Raw genomic sequence first — 26,705 nt, 5'->3', positions numbered from 1 at the left:
TGTGATGCAGAAACAAAGGTGGATACACCTATAGGAGTTTACATAAAAAAATATTCACTTAGTGGTAGGAGGGAATTTTCAGATCCTGGAAAGAAAGAGATCACTGAATTGTATCTGTAATTGTGTAAAGTGGAGCTGAACTGATCAGGCTTCTCCTGACTGATTCCTGACTTTTGCCATTATGACCTTTGGACCATTTTTTCTGAAAGTTATCCCACATAAAAGAGGAAAAATATCCTGTACGTTCTTCAATAAAGGTAGTAGCTTTGAATCCACAATAAAAAAAAGGAATTTTTGCACTATTCTCGTTTATTTTTATGTGATGTTTGTGTTAAATTCAATAAAGGTGCATCAAAGTACATGTTATTGGTTAATGTGTTTATAAGCTCAAAATCATGGGAGTATTTAGCCTGAATTGCATTTTTAAAACAGGAAAATAATAGATTTGCAGTATTTGACTCAGAGTGGATCAAGGAAAAATCGGTCGATTCCAAAAACATCGGTGCCAATCTAATGAAACATTTTCTAACTATTACTTCCCACAAAAGGAGATATCTCTGTTCTTTAGCTCAATGCAAGAATTTGAGTGCAAACTTTCCACATCCCTGGTACATTGAACAAGAACAAGGCAATTTGACTAATTTGCTTCTTCTTTTGTGACATTTCAAAAAGAGTTAGTTTGAAATTACCAAAACAAATAAAGAGGAATATGGCTACTCTCCGCGGGCCCTATCGTTTACAACTGAAACCTGCAGAACTACCTTCGTATACGGACAGATAGGAAGTGTTTCCAAATTTACAGCATCTTCCTCTCTCATGCAAAACTGTGATTCTGGATGCCAGATTAAAACTGATGATGGCCGAATGTACCTGAAGTATGGCTGGAATGCAAACAACTGTGTACCCAGCGATCACAGGGGAATGTGGCAAAGCCTGTCATCTTGTAGTAAACAGGTGTGGCCTGCTTATTCTAAAGCAATATCGTGTATTTTGATTAATTCACCTCTAAATGGACAGAGACTGATCAAAAGTTCCCCCTGCATATTTTATCTGTTTGTCTAGGCAAGGGTCGGTATAAGACTCTCATTGTAATATTCCCTCCAGTAAATAAAACATATTTGCAGAAAAGATTCAAACAAGAACAACCATTATTCCTACTGCTCTTTCTTATTAAAAGAACTTTAAACCATTGGAACAGTATGATGTAAAATTGTCGCAGTCGTGAAACTTTTACTTAAGAAACCTTGGCACATTTTGATACCGATAACTGACTCCTGCCTACTGCTAACTCTTCCATTACTTCTCTCATCACCACCTCCCGCCCTTAAGCGAACAGTTTATGTGTGTGTTTGGCTGTATATGAAAATCATAAGTCTTCTTTCCGTCCACATTGTATCCTGAAACAAGCATTCCCGTGTTCCCTGGTATTTTCACCCTTTTGTACTTTTGGTAATTTGTTTCCATGACGTTTTGTCGTATGAAACTGTGCCATTTATCACAGGGTGTTTTATCATGCATCAATTCGTATTTCATAGTGACTGACACAAAATGAGGTTAGATGACTCCAATTAATGATATCTACCAGCATTAGGTCACTTAGAGTTATTTTCGTTCGAACAGGGTGGTCCTAATCTGACACATTTTATGTGAGAAAACGGGCCCAAATGAGATCAGAAGCAAAACAAATGTAATAGAAAATTTTCAGATAATAATAATATACAACTGAATCATTACTATGTGAAATCTGAGAAGCTTTATGAGCATTTATCTCCACAATTCCTGTCAATAATTAACTATAAGGAGAAGTGAACTAATACAGCCCAGTTTGAGTGCATTGGTAAAAACAGTTTGTTTTAGGACATGAAATGCAGAAAGGGATGAAATGGGGGTTCGAACTGGCCAAAGGGTGAATTTACCCAGAGCTATCTCCGCTCAGGGACAAACTTCAGTATTTTTGTAACAATACAGGAAGGATTTCCAACAGGGCAGAAAGTACACATGTTTACAGTGCACGTGTCAATTCAACTGTCCCTACACAAAACATGTTTATCAGAGCTTGTTCTTGTAAAAGAACATTTCATTGGCATGTTTGTGAAGTTGCTCACAGTGGGGTAAAGGAAAAGAATCCCCCCATCACCCCCTCCTCCTCTAAGTCCATCCCACCAGGTTACAAAAACAAGTGAGCGTTCACCTCTCCCAGCAACCTTTGCACGCCGCCTGCATTCCTGCCCTGAAACCCAGTACCTGACAATTGATAAACAACTGACTCACTTGTTTTTCTAGGGAACCCGATGACTTGCACTGAGCTCCATGCCGGCTCACAGAATGAGAGCCTGACTGAGACCAGAGATGGGGAGACAAACCCGGTTGTGAAAGCACAAACACTAATTAAACTCTACTATTTCACCATTAAGAATGCAGACTTGTGTGACTCACAATCATCAGTATTTTCTTTTCAGGCAAACAACAACTTCTGACATGTTCCTACCGGGTCATCCATCTCTGTAAATAATCCCTTCCATTTACATATGTATGAAAGGCCACTGGTGCATGCTGAACAAAATAAGGTGAAAGGCAGTATTTTGATGCCCCCCACATATCAACATTTTCATGGTTACAAAAAACTGCGTAAAACACTTTAAATAAATATATCTATATATATATATAAATATATTTTAGCCATTCTAGATCCTTCTCTAGCAGGATCATAATGTGGTGCGTCACTGAATAAGGTTTTTTTTTTTCCAAATATACTGACGTGGTAGAAAACTGCGTCACTAAAGGAGATCAGAGCGAACCATTCACACAAAACACACAACATTATTATCAAGCCAGACAGAATACAACCATGAGAAGCACTTTCAAAATAAGACAGCTGCAAAGGAGGAATAAAGAAAAGTTAACGGCTATTAGCTAATTTAGTAAAATAATGCACAGGCAGGAAGGCAGTGTTCTGCACACAAAATAAGAGACTGATTTTTTCATTCTGCACCCTTCATTTATATCATAATAATAATTCAACGTCTCTTATTTGGAAAGAAAGAAAATTGTTTCCAGCCCTCTAGCTCTGCAGTTTCAAACAAGATAAAGGACCTCCTCAGCATCACACAACCTTGAGATTTTTCAGAGTGATGGGTGGAACGAGTAGGTGACTAATCCTATCTAAACATCACAACCCACACCCAGCAGCCATGTTAATAACTAGTTTACTTCTCTGAGGCTTCTGCAGCCTGTGTTTACATATCACTGTATGAGCAGTGCAAGAGTAAAAAAAGACAGATGATGACTGGTTGCTGGTTATTTTCAACACACTTTACTGTTACAATTATGAGGTTAAGAAAGAACTGTAAGGTTAAAAAAAAAAAAAAAACAAGCTTGAAGCTATCAAGCAGATGAAGCTATATATTCTACTGCAGATAGTGTTATATTTCAGAACATAAAGACTAAAGATCCAGACTATAACGTCACACAGAGGCAGATCTTGATCTTACACTATGCTAACACCACTCCCTTTATGAATGAAAAACCCACTGAATGAATGAGCCTATGCGATGAGGATGAAGACTCACCTTTCACAGCAGCAGTAGTAGTCTCCTTGAATCCAAGGCTGGCAAAGGGGCTGGCGCTGAATCCATTTAGGCCCTCTTTGCAGCCACAGGGTGTCTTGAACCTCAAGAATTCGTCGCATCCCCCTAACCTGCCTGCCCCAAGGTTCCCCTCCATTAAGTTTAAGGCAATGTAGTTCAGTCCGTTTTGATACCCTGTTGATGTTTCCCTGCACATGGGGCTGCTGTGGTCCTCACCGGGCTCCTCACTGCTGCAGACAGAGCGGGACACGTTCTCCACAGAGGCGGAGCTGTGCCGCTTGGTGTCGTGGGCAAAAGACGGGCACACGGGTGTCACAGTGGTGGTGGAGGAGAAGGTCTCGGAGCTATGCCGGCGACGTCCCTGAGGGTCAGCCCGGATAACTTTGGCCCCCCGATTTGGATCTACAACTGTGAGAGCCAACGGAGGACCCCCAAGAAAGAAAGAATCCACTGGCACAGGGGGCACCATATCCACTATGCTGCTCTCAAGGCTGAGTCTCTTCACACATGCAGTGGGGCTGGTGGGGAGGGGGGTGGCCTCACTGGTGCAGAGAACAGATAAAGGAGCAGAGGGCCCAAAGGTCATCTCGGTGTAGTCACCTTTGGTAAGAGCAGGCTCACACTTAGGACTCCCTTTCTGTCCCATCTCTGTCGTCTCTCCCTCCAATCTCTTTTTATCATCTTCCCCATCAGCTCCCTGTGTGTCCTGCTGGGTGTTCACCATACTCGAGCAGATTAAGACTTCAGGTGTGTGGTTCACACCCCCTACTGGATGGGAGCCCTCTACTTGGTGTGATTCAATGTGAACTGATGAGCCGATATCAATGTTAGAATAGTCTGACAGCAACAGGGATCCCTCCTCTGTACACATTACGCTTCTAGCCTCTGAGCTCTCCGTTAGTGGGACATTGGCCACACTACCAAAATCTATGTTGATGTACTCTCCAGGGCTGCGTGGCTCTGAGGGAAGGGGATGCTCGTTCATACATGGTAGTGTTCTAAGGGATTCCAGAGCCAGGCGGGTGGGCCGACACACCCTACTGCGGTGCAACAGGCCTCCATCTAGCCGAGTCAGTCTGAGAGGAGAAGAAAGAGAGGACAGGGTGCCTGGTGTACCTGAAGAGCTGCTGCTTCCAGATTCTCCAGGTGAGACAGGATCACTGTTGGATTCTTCTTCTATCCGTTGTCTCTGTAAACTCATTACAACATACTGGTCAGTGTCAGCAGACCCATTTCGCTGCAACTGTGCTTTGACTGCTCTTGGTAGAGAGTTGTAACAATAAGACTGTCTATGCTGGGGTTGTGGGTCTCCTGAGGGGCTTAGAAGGTGGTCAGGGGGGGTGAGAGAGACCAAAGCATCAACGGGAGACATGTACAGGTATTCTCCATTGTTTGGCTTTCCATCACTGCTTTCCACTGACATCTTGTGTCCGCACCACATGGGCATGTAACCACTGTCCTCTAGAGAAACACTCCCAGGGGAGTCTGTCCGTGGGGCCAGCCCTCTGGTGCAGGAGTGTGAACGGGGGTTAATAATCTGCTTTGGGGCAGAAACACACATGGGGCTCATGGGCATGTACGGGTCGTCCCTGGACCCTGGGGCCTGGGGCGCCACGCCGGGCATCATGGGCATGTAGCCGCTGTCACCATGGAGACTGTTAGAGCTGCTGTGAACATCCCTGTAATCTTCTAGCCCGTTTCCTTTAGGTGAGGCTGTGTGACACCTCAAAGAAGACTGGCTTCCACTGGTGTACGTGGCCCTCATGAGGGTGTGCTCATCCAGAGAGGCAGATGACACTTGAGGGGGACGCCTCTGCTGGCGGGGGGTAGTAAGGGAGTATGTTCGCTTTCGATACACTTTATCCAGCTCTGACAGCCGCCGGTAACCGTTCTGATTTTGCCTCTCCATCACCATGTAGCCATCAAGTTCACTCCCATCCCTGGAGGGAGGGGTGTCTGCTTTGAGAGACTCAGGAGTGTTGCTGCGAAGGGTTAGAGGTAACCTCAGGTCCCGTGCATCAGCAGGACTGGAGCCATATTCCTCACATGATATAAAGCCTGCATCACTGGGGGAGCCTGAGAAGGAGGCACTGCAGCTGGAAGGGCGGGGGACACTGTTGTCTACACAAGAGGACACATTTCCTGGGCATGGGGTGGCCACAGGGGGAGAATGAGAAAGTGGCATAGACATTGACTTACTGTGCTGGAGAGTAGACGATTCAAAACTCAAAGAGGGGCGTGCTGTTATGGTGTGAGATCGGCTCAGAAGGGTCCTATGGACCCCAGGGCTGAGGGGGCTCCCGTTGACAGACATTGGGCGTGTCATGGTGCCATCGCCCTCGCTGGCCGTGCGTATACGACAAGACAAGCATTTACTACTCACAGGAGAGATGGCAGAAGTGCTGTCAGTGCGGGACCTCCGGGGGAGGCCGGTCTGGCTCGGGGGGAGATTATTCAGATGCCTCCTTGTTGGCACAGAGATGGGGTTGGTGCTAGATGACTGGCTTTTGCTGCGCGGTCGGAACTCTGACAGCTCCTTCATCGCTTTCATGGCCTCCAGGATAGTTTCATGAATATTCTGAGCCACCACTGAGTCGTCTGCTTGCATCCACAGCTCTCCAGGACCTATGGCGGCAGATCGACCCACCTCAATGAAGAAAAAGCTGTCGGAATGGCCGCACCTTCGGATGTTCATCAGCTGTAAGACAACAGAGGCGACCTCCGAGTTGAGCTTAACGAAGCTGATCATCCGGCTGGAGAGACAGAGCCTGTACACTCCGATCAGATTCCTGCTCTGTCCCAGTCCTCTGGATTTCAGGTTAACCTGCCATACCTCCTTGTAGGCGGCGGCCACCGGCGTTATTACACCGTAACTCGCTTCGTCGAAGCCAACCAGCGAGGACGCAGAGTTGGACGCCGAGCCGTCACATACTTTCCCCTCGGCCATTAGGTCCGTCAGCGCCCGGTACCAGCTCTCCTGTTCCTGCTCGTTTTCAGCCGCCACGGCAAAATACTCGTCCTTGGTATACAGAGCAATTAAATACTTGTGTTTCGCGTCCGCTCTCTTGCTGACGTTGAGGCAGCAGTCCAAGGGAACAACTCTCTTCGCAGCGGACTTGTTTCTCCATTTCTTCTCATTCTCATAGTACTCCAGCCGGGCAGGGAATCCTTCACACGGCTCCTTTAAAACGAAAAAGCGCTTGTGTCCGTGTTTCTGCTTCTTCAGATATCCACATTTTTTCGCGCTGTTATTGCCGTTAGTATTACCAGTGCTGGCCATCAGCGACTGACCGCCCGTGGTCGGCGGACTCGCCATTCTCGCGTCCCTTTAGGACAGACCAGACCAGACCTGACCACAGCGCTGTAATTTCCAGGAGTAGCTTGAAGAAAAAACTCCACGCTTTATTTTTAATCCTCTATGTCCAGAGCCGTACGCGCACTGGTCTTCTCCCGCAGCCGAGCAATAAATAACACATGTCGGCTGATGTTCAGACTGAAGAGAGGAAATACCATGTGACGATCTACACATCCAGCTTTGGCTTAAAAAAAGGAAGGGAAAGGCGAAGGAGAAAAAAACTCACTCGCTCACACACACACACACACACACACACACACACCGGCAGTGGGCGGTGCGCCCTGAGCTCATTGGGCTTATTGGTGGAAACGGCATGAATGCTGGAGAGAGGAGGAGAAGGTCCTCCTACTATCACTCTGCCCTCTTCCGACTCATTTACGCGTAGTCACACAGCAGCGTAGCTTTATTTATAGCCTCTCTACTCCCATGATCCATCCAGATTTTTTTTTTTAGCAGGATATGGATCCAAAAAGACAACCAAATAAGATTCTCTTGTATAAATCTTTGGGTGGATTATAAAACCCTGACTGGTATACACGCAGGTATTTTTGGTAAATATCTCCTAAAAATATTATATTTGCACAGAAAACATCACAACTATACATGAAACAGGATTAAATTGTTAAATGGTATTTTTATTTTGTAAAAAACCCTTACATTTAAATATTGTTATCATTTATAATACATATTCATTAATTAAGATGATTAATGTTGATCTTAATATTGTAGCAATAACAATAATTGGTATTGTGAATATTTTGATAGTATATCATTAATTTATTTCATATATTAATGATACAATACAAACATAAGTTTACGTTAGTTATTATTTTAATGTTAAATATATATAATATAAAATATATTTCCAATATGATATATTAACATAGAGTAGTTTTATTGTGGTAACACATTTAATGGGATTCTTTCAAGATATATATTTTTTTTATTTCAGTTCTATTTTGGGACTTAATTCCCTAAATAGTTCTACTGGTTTATATATTATTTCAAATAATATTTTGAAATGGTAATAGCATATTTAAAAATAATGTAGTAATGTCAATATTAAAATTAATGATGAAATACTATTAATATATTAATATTAATATTTTCACTGTGTTTTCCAGATAGTATTTCATATGACAATATTTAATTGTTATTATCAATATTTTTTAAATGAAGTCCAATAGTAATAATAGTATTTTATATTTTAAAGTTAAAAATATTAAAGAATACTAATAATATTATAGAATATAGAATATTATTATATATAATATTTTTATGGTACTTTTAGTAATATAAATTATTTAATAGTCTCATAATATTATGTTTACATTACATATTATTATTACATATTATTATATTATTCATTTTTTAATAACCCAAGTTAGTATTATTTGTATTGTATAGTATAAACATAATATATATTAATAATAAAATTGTATTAACTATATAGAATAAAGCCATTAATATATATAAAAATTTTAACTGTATTAATTTAATTTAATAATATACTGGAACTTGTAATATTGGCATAATAGTTGGAAAGTTTAAATACCCACTCTTCATGTTTTGTCCTTTCACACAAAATACATACAGAATTGACAAATACAGGAAACTGTCAAATGTGTGTTGCTGCATAATATATACACCTGCTGCAGATTTATGTTTGCCTGGACCTGCTCAGAGACAGTAGAATGAGGGTTAAAGCTTAAATCATGTATTCAACACCAAAACCTGCAACTTAGATAAACACCCATATATGGTCAAGCCAAAAATTACGCAAAAAATATTTCTCCCTTTTTCACTGCGTCACCAGCTAGCGATGTGCGTAATGATGAAATGGGGAGCCAGCTTGGTGTGCTGTGCTAGTTATGCAGCTATAGAGAGGCAGAAGTCTGTCAGCCCGCCTGACTTCCTGTGGGGAGGGAGAAAGAGAGAGAGAGATGCATCCTGCTCAGCAGAAGGATGGTGCTGTTTCACTGATGAAAGCAAGCAGTACACTGTGTCCTAACAGTTCTAAATGCAGGTCAAACACAGGAAGCAGAGGAAACTATATTAAAGTGGGGATTGATTTTCATGCCTACTTCCACATAAAGTGTGAAAAATAACAAGTCATTATGAGCAGTAATGTATCCTGCAAAGATGACAGATAGATAACTATAGGCCCATCATATACCGTACAACCCCAGTGCTGTCTCAGTATCTGCATGGCCTTGGCAAGACCCTGTGTGGGTTATTTAGGTCACCAAAACCCTGATCGTAACTGACTTGATCTGTTGATCATTCTTAGATCTACATTTACTCCATTAGGGATATTTCAACCATATGTTCTGTAATAATTGAGTCACAGATTTTGCAATATCTTGCCAAAGTAATCCTACTACTTGACTTTTTTTTGCAGTTTGTCATATTCTAAACAAATTCTTAATGTATTTTATTTGAATTTTACTTGATAGATCAATACAAATTAGTGCATAGCTGTTAAGTAAAATGAGAACCCCAAGGAAAATGATACATGGTTTTCTAAAAATTAAAAATTCAGAAAAATCTGGCATGCCCTTGTTTTCCGTGCTCCTGCGTCCAAAATTGTGGACTGGATTTACTAATTAGGTAACTTATCACAGGCAATTTTTTACACTGTATTTCCAATAGCGGTTTTGGAGTTAATGGGGCTGAATACATCATAATTGCTATTGTTTACCAGTTTGTTTGTTTTTTACCTGAAAGCCATGTATTGTTTTTCTTCCACTTTACAATTATGCGTTGCAACAAAATTTGAAAACTTTAGTGAATATGAATATTTTTGTGAGGCACTTCCCAGCATGTGAAGAAATATTTTTCTTGTATACCACATAATGAGTTACAAACATTTACACACACTGCAAGAAACAAAAGTACAACAGTATCAGTGCAGTGCATGTGTTGCTTTATGTAACATTTAGCCTACTGTATTTATATTGCATAAAACTCTTATTAGACGGTCTATGTCAGAAGAATTTCAAATAGAGGACAGCTAGCCTTGTATAATAGCATGACCTGACACAGGCAGCATAAACAGAAATACAGTGGGGGTGGTGTGAGGAGAAAGCAGGGGCAAGGAGAATGACACTTTCCTTTTGCATAACCCATGAAGCATAAGAAATTTAAAGTAGCTGTCTTTAAAATACCAGTACGATGTTTATTTTGAGTGGCCAGCCTGTTGGTGTTTATGATACGTCCTTGCCCTTTTCTTAATTAACTACATGAATATTTATTTCCTTACACTTTACATGGCATGGTGCATTAATTTGCAAGTTAATTAAACGGCCAGCCGAACCTGATTAACAAGGCTTAAAATGGGCCATTTCACTGTCTCTCACAGTTACCTCATATACAGGGGTTGGACAATGAAACTCAAACACCTGTCATTTTAGTGTGGGAGGTTTCATGGCTAAATTGGACCAGCCTGGTAGCCAGTCTTCATTGATTGCACATTGCACCAGTAAGAGCAAAGTGTGAAGGTTCAATTATCAGGGTAAGAGCACAGATTTGCTCAAAATATTGAAATGCACACAACATTATGGGTGACATACCAGAGTTCAAAAGAGGACAAATTGTTGGTGCACGTCTTGCTGGCGCATCTGTGACCAAGACAGCAAGTCTTTGTGATGTATCAAGAGCCACGGTATCCAGGGTAATGTCAGCATACCACCAAGAAGGATGAACCACATCCAACAATATTAACTGTGGACGCAAGAGGAAGCTGTCTGAAAGGCATGTTCGGGTGCTAACCCGGATTGTATCCAAAAAATATAAAACCACGGCTGCCCAAATCACGGCAGAATTAAATGTGCACCTCAACTCTCCTGTTTCCACCAGAACTGTCCGTCGGGAGCTCCACAGGGTCAATATACACGGCTGGGCTGCTATAGCCAAACCTTTGGTCACTCATGCCAATGCCAAATGTCGGTTTCAATGGTGCAAGGAGCACAAATCTTGGTCTGTGGACAATGTGAAACATGTATTGTTCTCTGATGAGTCCACCTTTACTGTTTTCCCCACATCCGGGAGAGTTACGGTGTGGAGAAGCCACAAATAAGCGTATCACCCAGACTGTTGCATGCCCAGAGTGAAGCATGGGGGTGGATCAGTGATGGTTTGGGCTGCCATATCATGGCATTCCCTTGGCCCAATACTTGTGCTAGATGGGCGCGTCACTGCCCAGGACTACCAAACCATTCTTGAGGACCATGTGCATCCAATGGTTCAAACATTGTATCCTGAAGGCTGTGCCGTGTATCAGGATGACAATGCACCAATACACACAGCAAGACTGGTGAAAGATTGGTTTGATGAACATGAAAGTGAAGTTGAACATCTCCCATGGCCTGCACAGTCACCAGATCTAAATATTATTGAGCCACTTTGGGGTGTTTTGGAGGAGCGAGTCAGGAAACGTTTTCCTCCACCAGTATCACGTAGTGACCTGGCCACTATCCTGCAAGAAGAATGGCTTAAAATCCCTCTGACCACTGTGCAGGACTTGTATATGTCATTCCCAAGACGAATTGATGCTGTATTGGCCGCAAAAGGAGGGCCTACACCATACTAATAAATTATTATGGTCTAAAACCAGGTGTTTCAGTTTCATTGTTCAACCCCTGTAGATCTGTACAAATTCATTTATTTTGGGACTGCATCCTCCTATCTGGATAGATTACCTTACATTGTTCAAATTCTTATCATTAATGCAAGCAAACAGCACCTGCATTTAAATAAAACCGATATGGCACAAACTTCAACCCGCTGATCTAATTGAGGCTTTTTAAGCCTGATCTTCAGATACAAACAGCCCCGCTGAGTCACAAACACGTAATGTTCCAATCCTCCCTCCTGCACTGTCACTGTTTGTAACGATTAGTTTGATAAGCTTTCATAAAGTAGATTAGAATAGCCCGAACTGATGAGATAAGATTACGGACAAAAGTGATGGCTGGGGGAAAGGATTAGACCCGGTCATGCACCATGGACTGCCACGTTCGGCCCCTCCTCAAATGAACAGTACAAACACGTATTGTTGGCATCAAAACATCACACTCACACTCCTCACCCCGCCTCTGCCTCACCTCATTAGTCAAAGCCAAAACAGATTACAGTCGAAGCCTGTGGTGTCTGATTCATATTGTTGTGGCACTGGTGTTTTGATATTTTTGATCTCAGCATAATCCCCATGTTATTTATTGACTGTTAATTTCTTTGTTTCTCCTTTTCCTGTCTTATTTGTTTGCTGTATTTTGTTTCTTTTGGTATCATAACACAGGCAGCTTTGGTTTGGATGCTGTTAAAATCAGTTAATATTCTTTAATGGTTATCTCATAAAATATATATAAATGTTTGGTTTTTTTTACTCAAACAAAGTTACGGAGACTATTTCCAGGAAGTGGTCAATTCTAGTAATAGAAATAGTCACGTCAAAAAGCCAATGTCTTGCCTTTGTGGTTACTGTTTTTATTTATACAACACAATGACTGTGTGGTTTCCAAATAATACATAAGTGAAGCCAATGTCAGCAAAACACAAAGCATGAAAACATACATACAAGCCTCTTTACATGCTCAGGGTGAAAATGTTACCCTTGTTCTGTGAGCATTTAAATGCAGTGCCTTGCACACAATACATCCACAAACATCAGTGTATTTTATTGGGATTTTATCTGATATACCAGTAGTAGTTCATCATTGTGAAGCAGAAGGGAAATGATACATGATTTTCAAAGTTTCTTTTACATAAAAATGGGCATACGTTTTTTTGACCTTTTCAGTGTGATACCTGCAAATAAATGTCAGTACAACCAGTTACCTTTAGAAGCCACCAAATTAGGAAGTCCACCTGTGTGTAATGTAATCTTAGTACAACATCTAGTTATATGTGGCAGAAAACAAACACCGTATATTACTCTGAACACACCCTCCCTACCGTAAAACCCGGTGGTGGTAGCATCATGCTAAGGGGATGCATTTCCTTAGCAGGCACAGAGAAGCTGATTAGAGTTGATGGGAAGATAGATGGAGCTAAGTACAGGGCAACCCTGGAAAGAAAAAGCCGTAAAAGGCTGCAAAAGACTTGCGACAGGGGCAGAGGTTCAGGTTTCTGCAGATTATTGACCTTAAACATACATCCAGAGCTATTATGATATAGGTTAAAGTATAATCATGTGTAGGAGACATTCTGCAAATTACTTACAGTTAAAATGGTTGTGAAAGTTGGTTATATTACTCAGCGGGTCTGACAAATGTTTTAGGTTTCTTTTTAATGAAACCATGTGTCCTTTTCCGTCCACTTTACAATTTTTCAGTACTTGATCTATCACATAAAACATCCGAAAATCCATCAAAGTTTGAAGTTGCAAAATGCAAAAAAGTTTAAAAAATAGAAATACTTTTTTGTCTCTATATAACCTCTCAGTAAATCTGTAAATTCCCACAAAAAAGCAGGTATTTATAACTGAAGCAGTTTTTTGTGCTCTTAAGCACATATAGATCACCCTGTTCAGTGTCTCATTGTCGCTGGTAATTAACTCAATGCTTGAATCAAAGCACCAGCATAAAAGTGATATTTAACTTCTGGTTAATTTTTGTGCTGATTGATCACAGGAAGGCTGGCCTGAGGGAAAGATAACATGTGCTGGGGGTGGGGGGACATTGTTGTTATTGGACATCTCTACGGGAGCTTGTATTGAGCCACAGCACAAGTGAATACAGTTTTGATTGTTTTGGCTGACCAGCTCATTGGTGTAGACTTGTCCTTTAAATTATTAAACCGCTCACTTGACAAAAGGCATATGTTGCCAGCAACTCAAATATAGATTGCTGAGAGGTCATCGATGCCCTGCTTCCGTAATGTAATAACAGCTCTGCCTGTTTGATGAACAAGCATAAAGGTGAAGTACTTTATGGTAATCTTTTCCTTGTCTTCCAGTGAGGTTGTAACCTCTCCTTAACTGTTTGTTTTGCATGTACTTCTAATGATTTAGATTTTCCCACTTTACTGGTTACTTAAGTTGGTGGTTACTGAATAAGTTAATTAAAAAGGGAAAGGAAGTATCATGCAGCCGTGACTGGAAGAGAAACTGATGACATTATGCAGACTGAATATATACAGTGTTGTGGAAAATGTCTTTTCTCTCCTATAAAGTTCTTCTGGTTTTATGTTTTTTCATCCCTCTAGCTTGTCCTTGCAGAGTGGCAGAGGGGCTGGTGCCTATCTCCAGCAGTCATTGGGTGAGAGGTGGGGTACACCCTGGACATGTTGCTAGTCCATCACAGGGCAACGCAGGCCACTGTGCAGTCGCTAATAAAAAAAAAAAAAAGATTTTAACACTTTGGCTTGACACAATATACATACAATATACATACTTCACACTTAAATGTCTAACAAATCTAACACATTTTAATATCAGACAAAGCCAACCCGAGTAAATACAAAAAGCATTTTTTTAAATGATGATTTTATTTATTAAGGAAAACAAGATATCCAAACCGCTCTGGAGTTATTTTAAAAAGTAATTGCCCCGTCTGTTAAATCATGAATTAACAGTGATCAACTACAGTTTTGGAAAGCTATGTTAAATTTCGGTAGCCACACCCAGGCCTGATTACTGTCGGACCTGTATAATCAAGAAATCACTTAAATAGAAATTGTTTGATGACATGCACTAGGCAAAGGTATCTCAAAAAACGACACATCATCTCCTGTTAAAAAGAAATTCAACAACATATGAAAAACAAAGTCACTTTGTCACATCTTTGAAAGAAAGTCCTTCAGGAGAAAATCCTGCTTGAGAGCACAAAATGGCCATCTTTTTTATACTCTCAAGTGCACCTGGATTATACTGCAGGACACACACCAACATGTCCTCTTCTGAATGGTTAAAAAAAGGAAAGATTTCACAGAATTTCGTTTTTTGCTGTGGACTAGTCAAAGTCTGGAATTAAATCGGATCAAGATGCTGTGGCACCACCCTAAACAACTCTTTGCCTGTTATTGTAAACGCCTAATGACAGCTGTTGCCACTAAGTGGCACAACCAGTTATCTGGTTTATAGCATGATTGCTTTTTCACACAGTACCAGGTTTGCTGGATAACGTTTGCTCCCTTAATAAATGACATAAATTTTAAAAACTGCATTTTGAACTTTATAGCTTTGTCTGATATTAAAATTTGTTTTATGATCTAAAATATTAAAGAGTGAAAAAATACCACAACAGGAGAACTCTGTAAGGGAGCAAATACGTTATCACACCTCTATATAGTGAGATTTTTATTTATGAACACATCTTCTCCAAATTAATTACTCTCACCCTAGTGAAGAGATATAACAGCAGCGCACCCATCTGAATTCTCAGTACAGATTTTCTTTGATTAAACAGATATGAATACATGATATTCAGGCTCTATAATGCCATCATCCATCATATGTCATAATTATGTATTATCAGGAGTCACATGGCTTGATGTAGATGATAAAGGATCCACCTCCCTGTCAGAACAGAGATGAAGTTGATGAGTGTCACATGAGGGGGCACATTAAATATGAAGATCAAGCTTTTCTCTGTTCGTACTGAATAATTTTGCAGTCAGATAGTGAAAACATAATTTCACATCTGAGGTGAAACAATGAGAGAGCCATGAATGATTTTGTTATTCCTTCATTTAAAGGCATTAAGTGATGATGTTTAAAGGCCTCATTTACTATATTAATAAGTAAAAACAAAATAAAAAAAAACTTTGTCAACTTATTGACTGGAAGATTAACATCCAATGGCTCATGGTGGCATTAGCCTTTTAGTGGGCTCATCCGCAGCAGCTTAATGACTCCGTGCAGATGTTATTGTGTTAAGTCGCTCCGTTCAGCAGGGCAAGATTAAAGGGAAGTGTGCAGGTGTGCATTATTTACAAAGGAATGGTGCAGGTTTTAAAAAGGAACTGTGTAGGAGTGTGTAGGTAGCTACCCATTCCTGCTTGTTTGTTTGTTTGTGTGTGCTGTACATTGATTGCTGCTTTTACTTAGCCTGAACTGACCTTTTGATTTAATATTCATCGCCTCCCCTCTCATTGTGCCATCTTCTCCTGTTTGCTGTGGCCGACACAAACACGGTCACACATTTTGTGCAGAGAACCCACCTATTTTCACTGCTACATATGCATAAGTAGTCCTCTTTTATCATTCCGAAGACTATTTCTTCATAATTGTGGCAAATCCGTGGTAAAAACAGTTATATGCAACATTTAGAAAACAAATGTCAGTGTCAAGGGACTTATGTGACACTGTTAAGAAAATGTATTTTAAAAAGGTTTGCAGACTCTCAGGATTTAAATTGTAAATTAAAACACATACCAAACACAAGGTAATTCATGAGGGTACTTGGTGCCAGGCCACCTTGGTTCTCTTGAAATTGACACTTCCAGGACAATTTCTCTCATGTTCTGAGGGAGGTTGGGGACATGGAATTGGAATGGACCACATTCAGGACCTCCATTGTGGATGTGACTGCCAGGAGCTGTAGCCTGAAGGATATCGGTGCTGTCGTGGTGGCAAGTGAGGTGGTAACCAGTGGTGATGGAAGCCGTCAGGCTGAAGAAGGAGGCCTTTAAGGCACGCTAGAGGGCAACAACAGTCACAAGAACTAGTATCTATCATGGCCGGGTTGAAGGAGTCTAGCACTCTTCCATTACCCTCGGATGTTGAGACTGGGAAGTCGAAGTTTACGTCATCTTAGAGTTATAGTGTTCCAGTTTCCTGCTTGTTTTTGTTTGTATTGCTAGCCACTATAACAACAGTCTTACAACAATAACAATGACAATAACACTGTTCTACGCCGTATTTCATGCACACAAACACAGTTGAAACATCACGTCTAATACACACTGAAATGTAGAAACGTGTACGACTGACTACATGTTCCTTAAAAAACACAGAACTGCTAAAAACAGTCACAGTAAGAAGGTTTTACACTGCTGTAATTATTTACTTGTAATTATAACTTTGGGGGCCATTCCAGTTGAAATTTCAGACATTCTGGCTTCTGAGAACAAATAGAAGGCACCATAAGTATCCAAAGCTTGCCAGACCATTTCCAACTTGTTAAAGGAGTAAAGCCAGAATGGAGATGCTTTCTAAAGAGGTTTCTTTTTAATGTTTGCTGACTGCACTGGACTTTTAGCTTGGACTTTTAGGGTTTTTAAAGCACTTTTAGTAGCGACTGTTTTATTTTTGCATATATTTTATTGTACTGATTAAGAACATGTGCCCCTTGTGTGACATGTCCATTTTCTACACAGAAATGTGTTTTAGCTGATCAGATTATATAAAAACAGATCTGTTTACAGCAAACTGTTTAGGCTTTCCAAAAAAAATTCTCAAGTGACAACCACCTCAGTCTAAATTGGACCCAGCAGTCTGTTTGTCCCTGTAATGGGCACAAAATGTTTTTAGAGTGTTTCCAGAGGTCTAGATCAATTTATATTATCTTGCAGTGAGCCGAGCCAAACCACAGTGACAACTATACACAACAGACTCATAGATTACATTAACTGAGCAGTTCCCTGAAGTTTATAGTTTAACATTGCAGATTGTTAAGTTATTTTAGGCTATATTGAGGAAAATTCTGATCATACAAGCCATTTATTTATGGTGATGCTGCTGCCTAGCAGGTTATCCCTGCAGCAGTTTTTTAGTCATAAACAGTGCAAATATCTTTTCTAAATCACACAACAATTCGTCAACACAATCAAGCTAAAAGCTTGTGTTGTAAATGCTTTGGGTTTGGCTTCACGTGCCAGCACCCACTGTGGCCTGACGTCTATAACTCCATCCTGTCATCATAGTTAACATTTTGCTGTTTACTGCAGCGGAAAAACATTGACATTATGCCAGTACAACTTCACTACATTAATGGCACAGCTAGCGTCCCTGTGGAAAAACACAATTTGGCACCAGGTGTGGAAAAGCTGCATCTCCGAAGGCTGACTGGCATCAGGTCTTATTTGTTTTTTTTTGTTAAGTCATGAAATGCAAGAACTACATAATCCTTTACCCAAAACAGTTTTTTGTTTTGGGGAAAGACTGAGATGTTTGTCACATTTCAGCAGAAAACATGAACCAATGCGGAACCATATTTTGTCATTTTAATTTAAAAAAGGCCCTCCAAACACCCTGTCAAGTGTTTTTAAAAACTAATGAAGCCCTCACACTTAAATCAACATAGACCGAGCTCATCACCAATAGTAACATCCGTAAGTGCTGTATGAGATGTTCATGAAAAGATTTTAAAATTCAGTGCTCAGTTTTGGCTGGATGCTCTCACTCACATTGTGAAAACACTGAAAGTGAAAATAAATGGTTGGTGAAAGTCACATTTTTTATTTCATTGAACTTCAAAAAGGTGTTGCAGTTCATTGTATAAATTATGGCAACACCATATTTGATTATAGGCAGTGTTAACCTACTACAAATAATAGTGACAAGTTCTATTACATCAATCATTAGACACACCGGATGTGTTTTTAGCTTTAATTGCTAACAAAATAGACTTATTTAACCACTTATATATGGATATGTGAATGGGTATATGTGGAAATTTGCACAAGCAAAACATGTTTAACAAATTGTTGCAAGTCAGTCAGTCATTTTCTACCGCTTCTTCCATAGTGGGTCACGGGGTAGTGGGTTGCAAGTCATTTTCTTTTATTGGAGGAGCTATATTTACTAATCAGCAACTGTTTTGTACTTCAGTTAGAGACAAGACTGAACTGTAGGTATTTATCTACATGCCCTAAATAAATAGAAACAGACAATGTCATTAGCAAGTTTTATATCATTATCATTATCCGTGAGTTAAATGAAAATAAGGTTAATCAAAGGCATTCAGCAACACAATTCATATCCAAAAGATGTGATTACACATTTGAAACACTGCATGACAATAAGTAAAATGTGATTTCTGTTTTAGGTCAGCCAAGATTACCAAATTGTTTTTCTATTTGCCAAATGCCAGAATAATGAACAATAGAAATTTTCACTTTGTTTAAACATTTCCTTAGTGTTTAGTAGAATTACCATTAAAAGTGCATGACTTCAGTCAGACATTCTGGGTATCCTTCCACAAGCTTCTCACAATAGTTTGCTGGAATTTTGGCCCATTCTGCCTGACAGAAGGGGTAAAACTGAGTCAGGTTTTTGGGCTATCTTGTTAAGGGACTGACATCAGGGCTTTGTGGTGGCCACCCCAAAACATTGACTTTATTGTCCTTAAGCCACTTTCTAACTCACCTGGTGGCAGTTTACAGGCAATGCTAATTTGAAAGACCTGATTTGTTGTTCCTGCAGCATCACACCCATATAACACGATGCTCACACCCCTGTACCTCACAGTTGGCATAGTTGCTCTCAGACTTGCAAGCTTCTCCACTTTTCCTCCAAATCTAACGATGGCTGTAATGGCCGAACACTTTTAACAATTTTTGTTTTATCCAAATGACATGTCCGCAGAAATTAATAAATTTGCATTTGCAAACTGTAATCTGACTTTCTTATACTTTTTTTCATGATGTCACGGAAGAAAGCAGGAAATGTTTGAGGTCGGGTCTTTAAGTACATCCACAGATGTGTCACCATTTAACTCAAATCCTATGACTGAGAATCTCACAAAGCCATGGTGTCATCATCTGGATTTCCCAAAATAGTTGAAAGACATGGCAAACTTAGTGTGTTTAAACCTCTAATTTTGAAGAAAGTGGCAAACAAAATCAAAACAAATTGCCAAACCCAGCATGTACAGGTGAGTTGTCTGACTGAACAATAGTTGTTTTGCAGGTCTGCACAGTAAGAACATATTGCAGAGAACAGAACTTAATCCGAAAACAAAATCTCAGCTCTCTTTAAATGCAATTAAAGCTTTCAAAGAAGTGCCATCTAAAATTGAAAACCTTGTTTTTTTCTGGAAGATTTTAAAAATGTTAAAACTGAGCCCCCAGTTTTCTCATTTAGTTTACTACTTTTACTGATATTGGTCCCAAAATGTAGGTTGTTTGTGGCCAAAATACCAATTTTATGATACTTTGGAAACGTTTAGGATATTTGAATATATAATTTTCCTCTGTTTCAGCTTCATTAAAAACATCATAACAAATGACAATTTGGTTGTTTAGATCTACATGCCTGACCCCTTGCTCTTTCTACTGTGATACATTTGTTACTTTCAGTAGACTCTTTTTTTAGGAACACATTCCCTTTTGTACTTTGGAATTGATGGTGGGTCAGACCTAAGGTGGAAGTGAGTTGGAGAGTACGTAGATTTTGTCTCAATAGTCTTTAGATTGTTTCTTGAGTTTCATTTTGAAATTGCTGTCCATTCAAATTAAATCATCAGGTTAGTAAGGAACTAGGTTTCATTATAGACATGACTTTTTTCCCCTCCAATTTTCAGCCTGGTTACTGTGGCCACAAAAATCTAAAATAAATAAAAAGTAAACTGACACTTTGAAGCTTTTAAACAGCCCCAATCCAAGGATATAAGCATGTCCAGGTAATGTCCCAGGAGGTTTGCTCAAAGCTTCATAAACCCCCTGGTTAGGTTGTCATTCCCAGATGCTTCAAAACCTCCACAACCATACCAGTAGCAAAAAAATATATGTTGTTTTCTGCCTCAAATATTATCATTCTGTTACTCTGGTACCCATAAAATTGAAATGTTATTGAAGGGGCTGCTACACCTCACATTACAGCCATCCTCTCTGCATTACTAGATCTGTACCAGTTTGTCCATAGTTACCCATAGACTAATGGAAAGACTTCTCCTGCTACTGTTCCTTGTCTCTGGATTTAAACTTCCAGACTGAGACATCTTACTCAGCCCACATCTGAAAAAATTTGTTAAACTCTGTTACACAGGGCAATGGGGCACCTCAAGGCTGTGTGCTCAGTGCATTGCAATTTACAATGCTAAAATGTGACAGTGCATCCACACTTAGGGAAAATCTGATCATTGCATTTTAGTTTAATACTACAATAGTGAAACTCCTTCAATGTTATGTTGAATCAATGTACAGGAGGGAAGACAAGCAGCTAGAGTGTTCTTGAAGAGGCAGAAATGAGGGCACTGCAGAGGATAGTGAGGAAAGCTGAGCAGGTCATTGGAGTCTCCTTATACTCTGTCCAGAAAATGTTTTGGAGCCACAGCAAGAACAGACCACTAAACATTGTAAGAGTTGCTTTACAGCCTCTCTATGAACTTTCTGAATTATTGCAACCAGGTCAACAGTGGTGCAATGTCAAAGCAAGAAAAATCTTTCTGCCTCAAGCTGTCACAATCCTGAACTGCTGCTGAGATTACATACTTTAAATTATTGCACTTGTTTGAAACATATTTTCCTGTTTTTGTGTCAAACTGTTCTTTTTTTTCCATTTTATATTTGATAAAATAGTTTTCACCGTAATATATTGCAGATTCCAATGGTAACACTGCCTTGTTTTTTGTATGCTTTTAAGTAAATATAAATACATTTGAATCAAAATGAACTAAAATCACAGAAAAAGAAGTCTAGGTTTCTAGTCTTGTAAAAATTGGCTAAAGATTATTGTCTCTGTTTCTCCAAGGCTTTTAAAATATTTTTTAGACATACATTTCAAACGACAATGCACACTCACACCATTGGTTGAGCCAAACTCTAATAACAGTAATGATAAGCAGAGAAGCTGGTTATAGCAAAGACATGCAGCTTATCCTTTCCACTCATAGTTAAGAAACACCATGTGAGGTATACTGTAGGTCTGCCTATGCATATAGATTACGCTAATGTTTCCAGTGTATAAATTGCATACAATTATATGTGTTAGAAATTAGCTCCAGTGTGTGTTTATGTGTGTGGTTTTGATTTTAATGGGAACAGAAAAGTAGGTGACAAAGGTTGCATACATAAATTATGCATGTTGTTTAATTAGCAATCAAGCGTTAAAATTAGCTGCTGATCACAATCCCTTAGGTCAAAGAAAGCTCACCCTTAAAAGGAAATATCACAGACAAAACAAAATTAGATTTGCGTAGACAAATTTATTTCCACCTACAAAAACTCATCTAACTGTCATATTGGTTATTTGTGTCTTCATCTGAACTTAGCCCCTTGTATTTATGGGTTTTCTAATGATACCATTTGGAAGTTATTAGTTGATTTGTTTTATGATTTTAATTACATCCCCAACATATTGCGTGTGGTAAATGAACCCCTGTAAATGAACCCCTATATATATATATATATATATATATATATATATATATATAATATATATATATATATATATATATATATATATATATATATATATATATATATATATATAATATATACATATATATATATATATATATATATATATATATATATATATATATATATATATATATATATATATATATACGCCAAGCAGTTGTAAAGTCACTGAAAACAACTCCCATGAGTTGTATTAACTGAAGCTCCCCCTAAAAAACAATGTGTAATGCCATATATATATATTACTGTTAAAAGCTATATGTGACAAACAAAAAAACTATTCTGACATGGACTGAAAATACACATTAAGAGTCAAAAAGGAAGAAGAATAAGAGAAAGAAAGATTGCAATTTGTGTGTTATTTTGAGTATTTTATAAGGATTCACAAATCCCCCACAACCCAGTGGTATCAAGCTTCCAGTGGAAGTGATGATATAACTCTGATCCACTGAGGCCTATTTCAAAGACCCACAACCCAATAAATGCTGTCATTTTTGTTGATCCAACAAAAAATGCTTAAAAAGTCACGACTTCATTACACCAGGACAAAACAAGAAGATTTTTTTAATTCTGGGCAGACAAAATACATGCCAAATCCCGTCTGTTGGGATGATAATTGTAGGCAATTTTTCCACATGATGTGGAAAAATTACCTAAGCAAGAAAGTGACCCCTGCTCCAGAAGTGACACCTTCAAGCTCAGTTGACATTTGAGTCAATTCACACAGGAAAGCCAAATCCCTCCCAAAGAAAAGTTTTAGCTATTCAGCCACAGTTGAAAGTAATATGTTTGAATCAGTCATGCTGAGGGTTTTAAATTTAAGCACACTGTACCAATCATCAAGCATGGTGGTGGCAGGTTAATGCTGTGGGACTGTTTAGCAGCTAGAGACAGAGGTATGTTAGACAATGTAAAATAAATAATAAAGCAGGATGGCTACCTATTGAACCCTGGATGCAACTGTGTCTAATAATGATATCAACACACAACAAAGCTGGCTTTAGAATGGACATATGAGGATAACTAATCTTCTGGAATGGCTTTACCAAGGCTCTGACCACAACTTCACTGAACCTTTGTGAGCTCACTTAAATATTAGGGTTCATCCCAGGAAAACAACCAAATGAAATCAACTCTACGAATTCTGCCACACGGAGTGATCAAATATCGAGCCAAGATTATGACAGAATCTTTGTCGATGGCTACAAAAGTGCGTGATTGAGGTGTAACTCGGAACATCTAACCAAATACAAGTGTGGCTGTATACACACGTTAGAACCTATATATATAAATGCTGATCTCTTGTAGATTAGAGAAAGTCCAAAATACATTCATTGTACATTATTGTTTGTAAAAATCATTGAAGTTGTATGTTGCATAATAATTTTACCACCCACAAAATAATGAGTAAAAATAAATATTTAAGGGACTCATATAAATAAAACAACAAAGCTGATGAGGATTGTATGTAAACGTCTGACCATAATTTACTATAACTAAAAGGGAAAGTGAAGAAAACAAAAGAACAAGCTTGATATAAAAAGAAAAACATAAACTGTTAAATTCAAATTTATGATGTGTCACTGTCTTTAATTTGTGTCCTATATTCTACATCAGTTAAATTGCATTATGTAAATAATCTTTAACAATTTACAGATGCTCAGTACATTCTGAATAAAGATGGAAACTTACTGCTGTACAGTAATTTACCTTAATTAATATATCATTCTGATTTTGCATTGCTATTAAAATTGTATTAGTCAGGCTACATAAACTTCAAATAACATGACAAATTTGTTATACGACCTACACATTCACACAAGTGCAACGGACTCAAAGTTGAGCAGGACATCTGTGAAATTAGATTTAGATAGTAGTTTTAATGATAATCTATATGTAGGCATGCAGACCCACATGATTTAAATACACACACACTGGGTTGCAAATGCAAACAGTTGCATAAGTTCATCTATGCACAAAGGCTGTGCTAATGAAAGCATCAAACATTATGCCATTTCCTAGTGACATTCATAAATACAGCCATCCAAACCCCAGTGAAAGCATTCAAGCAAAGAATTTGAAAGATGAGAATATTTGCCTTTATATAGCATTAGAATTATTGAGCCCACCCATTCTTGGCAGTGCACAATTAAAGTGGAAGTGATGGATAATATGTAGGATCACTTTCTGAATTGCACATGCGCACAATCTAATGGCACCACCGTCGCATGAATATGTAATGAGGTCTAGAGTGAAATTAGGAGGTTGGTGTTTTATATCATTGCACCCCGTCTTTCTTCATCAGTCTCACTTTCATCCCTGTTCCCATATCTTGCCTTTTTCCTCCCCCCTATTGCTCAGAGGGCTCATGCTACTAAATATTTAACATTTCACAATGAAATACGTCTGTCTCATTTTTCTTTACAGCAAACAGACCCCTGCTATCCATATGGAGCAATAAGTTATCTCAGCGGGTTATCGCCATACAGTCTAGGATCCAGAGGCACGTCTTTTTAAGCATGTTTTGAGTAGGGATCACACATGGCCCTACATTATCTTCAGGATATTGATGATCCAAGTGAGACAGACATCTGCTGTCTCTGATGTGATGCACCAAGACTTATAATCTTAAGCTGAAGAAAAAGCCTTTTTTTTTATTTTACCAGGAAAAAAACATTTTTGGTACAACCATCACAAATACGTTTTGTTTGAAAAAGACCACTAGGGGTTTAATTTGAACAATGTGTTTGGTCAGATAAGACAAATGTTTAGCTTTTTTCAATAATAAAAACATCAGATGGGTTTGGTGTGAAACAAGGAATGAAAAGTGCCTCGTGACCACAGTTAATTATGGTGAAAGATATGCGATACTGTGGGCCTGTTTCTCCTACAAAACACCCATGGACTCTTCAAAATAAGAGGATATTTTTTGTAAAAATATTGTAAACAATCAGTAAAGTGAAATAGGGTCGTCAATATCTCATTCAGCAAGAAAATGACATAGAACAGATAACCAAATCAACACCGAAATGGTTCACCAGACACAAAACAACCTTCTTCCAATCTTCAGTCCCCAGACCTAAAACCAATGGAAACCTGTACTCCGAGCTGAAGAGATCATAGGAAAAGTCCCAGGATGATCTAGAGGTGTTCTGCAAAGAGGAAGGGTCACAGATCAAATTACTCAAAGTAAAGGTTGCCGTTCTCTCATAATATTTCTCATAAAATTTATTTATATGTTGGGACCCCAGCCATGGGTTACAAAATAGATGAACATGGACTCTGAACTGTACACAAAGACTAGTATAAAGTTATCTGTAACTTTCAAAATAAATTAAATAAACCTATTCCCAGCTCAACACAGAAAGTGTGCACAATGAAGAGACAAGCACGTCAGCAGAAGGCCTTGAAGCTCGCGGGCGAGAAGGCATCTACTTTGAAGAATCCTTGGATCCAAAACAACTACAAGTTAAGTATTGATCTGCTGCTCACATAATCCAGCATTCAAACAAAAAAGGGGGTGAATAAGACAAGCATTGCTTGGCTCTTCTTTCTGAGGCTACAGAAGCAACCAGAAAGCCTCTGACCCTAATTGAAGAGGTTTTCTCCTGCCTGAAGAAGGACAACAGGACCGCAGCATTGCACACCTTCCTGCATGCACATCCAGGTAGCGGGAGCTACCCCACTGCACTGCTGCCAATGAAGGAGCCACAACCTGCCTTTGTGGTACAGTTCGGGCTGGCTGGCTAAACACCGTTGAGAATTAGTCATCCAGAAGGTTGGTTTTATTCAGCAAATCATTCTTTAAAATATTATTTTATTAAAATCATATTTTATATGATCTTGCATTGTGAATGTTTGTTTGAAGGTATACCAATTATTGTCTAAGTTCGAAGACTAACTTAACCTTAACCTTTCCAGATTCTTCAAGATAATCCCTGGTTCTCAAACATAAATAACATCGAATGGTAATGTTGGATCAGTTTTTTTGTTCATGGCTTTCAACCATCTTTGATTCACTTGTTCATATCATATAAAGTTTGTTGGTCTTCCTTATTACTTAATTTTGCTTGATAATTTTAGTTGTATTGTTCAAGTATAGTAAAGAATTTGTTGATTTAAATATGTTTGACTTTGCAATGACTTATTTTTGTTGCTAAATTCTTGTTTTTTAAGAAATGGTGTAAATTTATTCCATGTGTGCGCAGAGTCTTGCTGTTCAGTAAAGTCAGAGCTTGTTCCACCCCTTTAATGATTGTTCTAATACCACCGCTTTATTTGAGTGGAATTCACCGGACAACACTTAACAGACCGAATTATTATTTAATAAAATATTAAAATATTTATATTGAATATTAAATAATATAATCATAATTACAACATACAGAATATATTATATCAAAGTGATACAAGTCTTACGATCTAGATTGGGAAGCCTTCGGGATCTGAGAATCATG

At 38.9% G+C, this 26,705-nt stretch overlaps 1 protein-coding gene and 1 long non-coding RNA gene across 3 annotated transcripts in view; one reads left to right on the top strand and one right to left on the bottom strand.

Annotated features, from left to right (window-relative positions):
* irs2b (insulin receptor substrate 2b) overlaps nt 1-7,165 on the bottom strand; it is a 108,855-nt gene extending 101,690 nt beyond the window's left edge. The window contains exon 1 of one of the 2 annotated variants that reach the window (XM_047370412.1): nt 3,570-7,165. In XM_047370412.1, the coding sequence (XP_047226368.1) occupies nt 3,570-6,903 (3,334 nt within the window). In that variant the 5' untranslated portion in view covers nt 6,904-7,165. The remainder of the gene's footprint in view (nt 1-3,569) is intronic. The other variant, XM_047370413.1, reaches the window with a different exon arrangement.
* Nucleotides 1-26,292, top strand: part of LOC124871252 — a 75,115-nt gene extending 48,823 nt beyond the window's left edge. The window contains exons 2-3 of the long non-coding RNA XR_007038986.1: nt 25,603-26,026; nt 26,170-26,292. This is a non-coding gene — a long non-coding RNA (uncharacterized LOC124871252). The remainder of the gene's footprint in view (nt 1-25,602; nt 26,027-26,169) is intronic.
* Nucleotides 26,293-26,705: the final 413 nt, after the last annotated feature.

Source organism: Girardinichthys multiradiatus, chromosome 7 (genome assembly GCF_021462225.1).
Source record: "Girardinichthys multiradiatus isolate DD_20200921_A chromosome 7, DD_fGirMul_XY1, whole genome shotgun sequence".
In the NCBI taxonomy this organism is placed as follows: Eukaryota; Metazoa; Chordata; class Actinopteri; order Cyprinodontiformes; family Goodeidae; genus Girardinichthys; species Girardinichthys multiradiatus.
The sequence above is the reverse complement of the archived record's forward strand: the minus strand, read 5'-3'. Positions and strand labels throughout refer to the sequence as shown.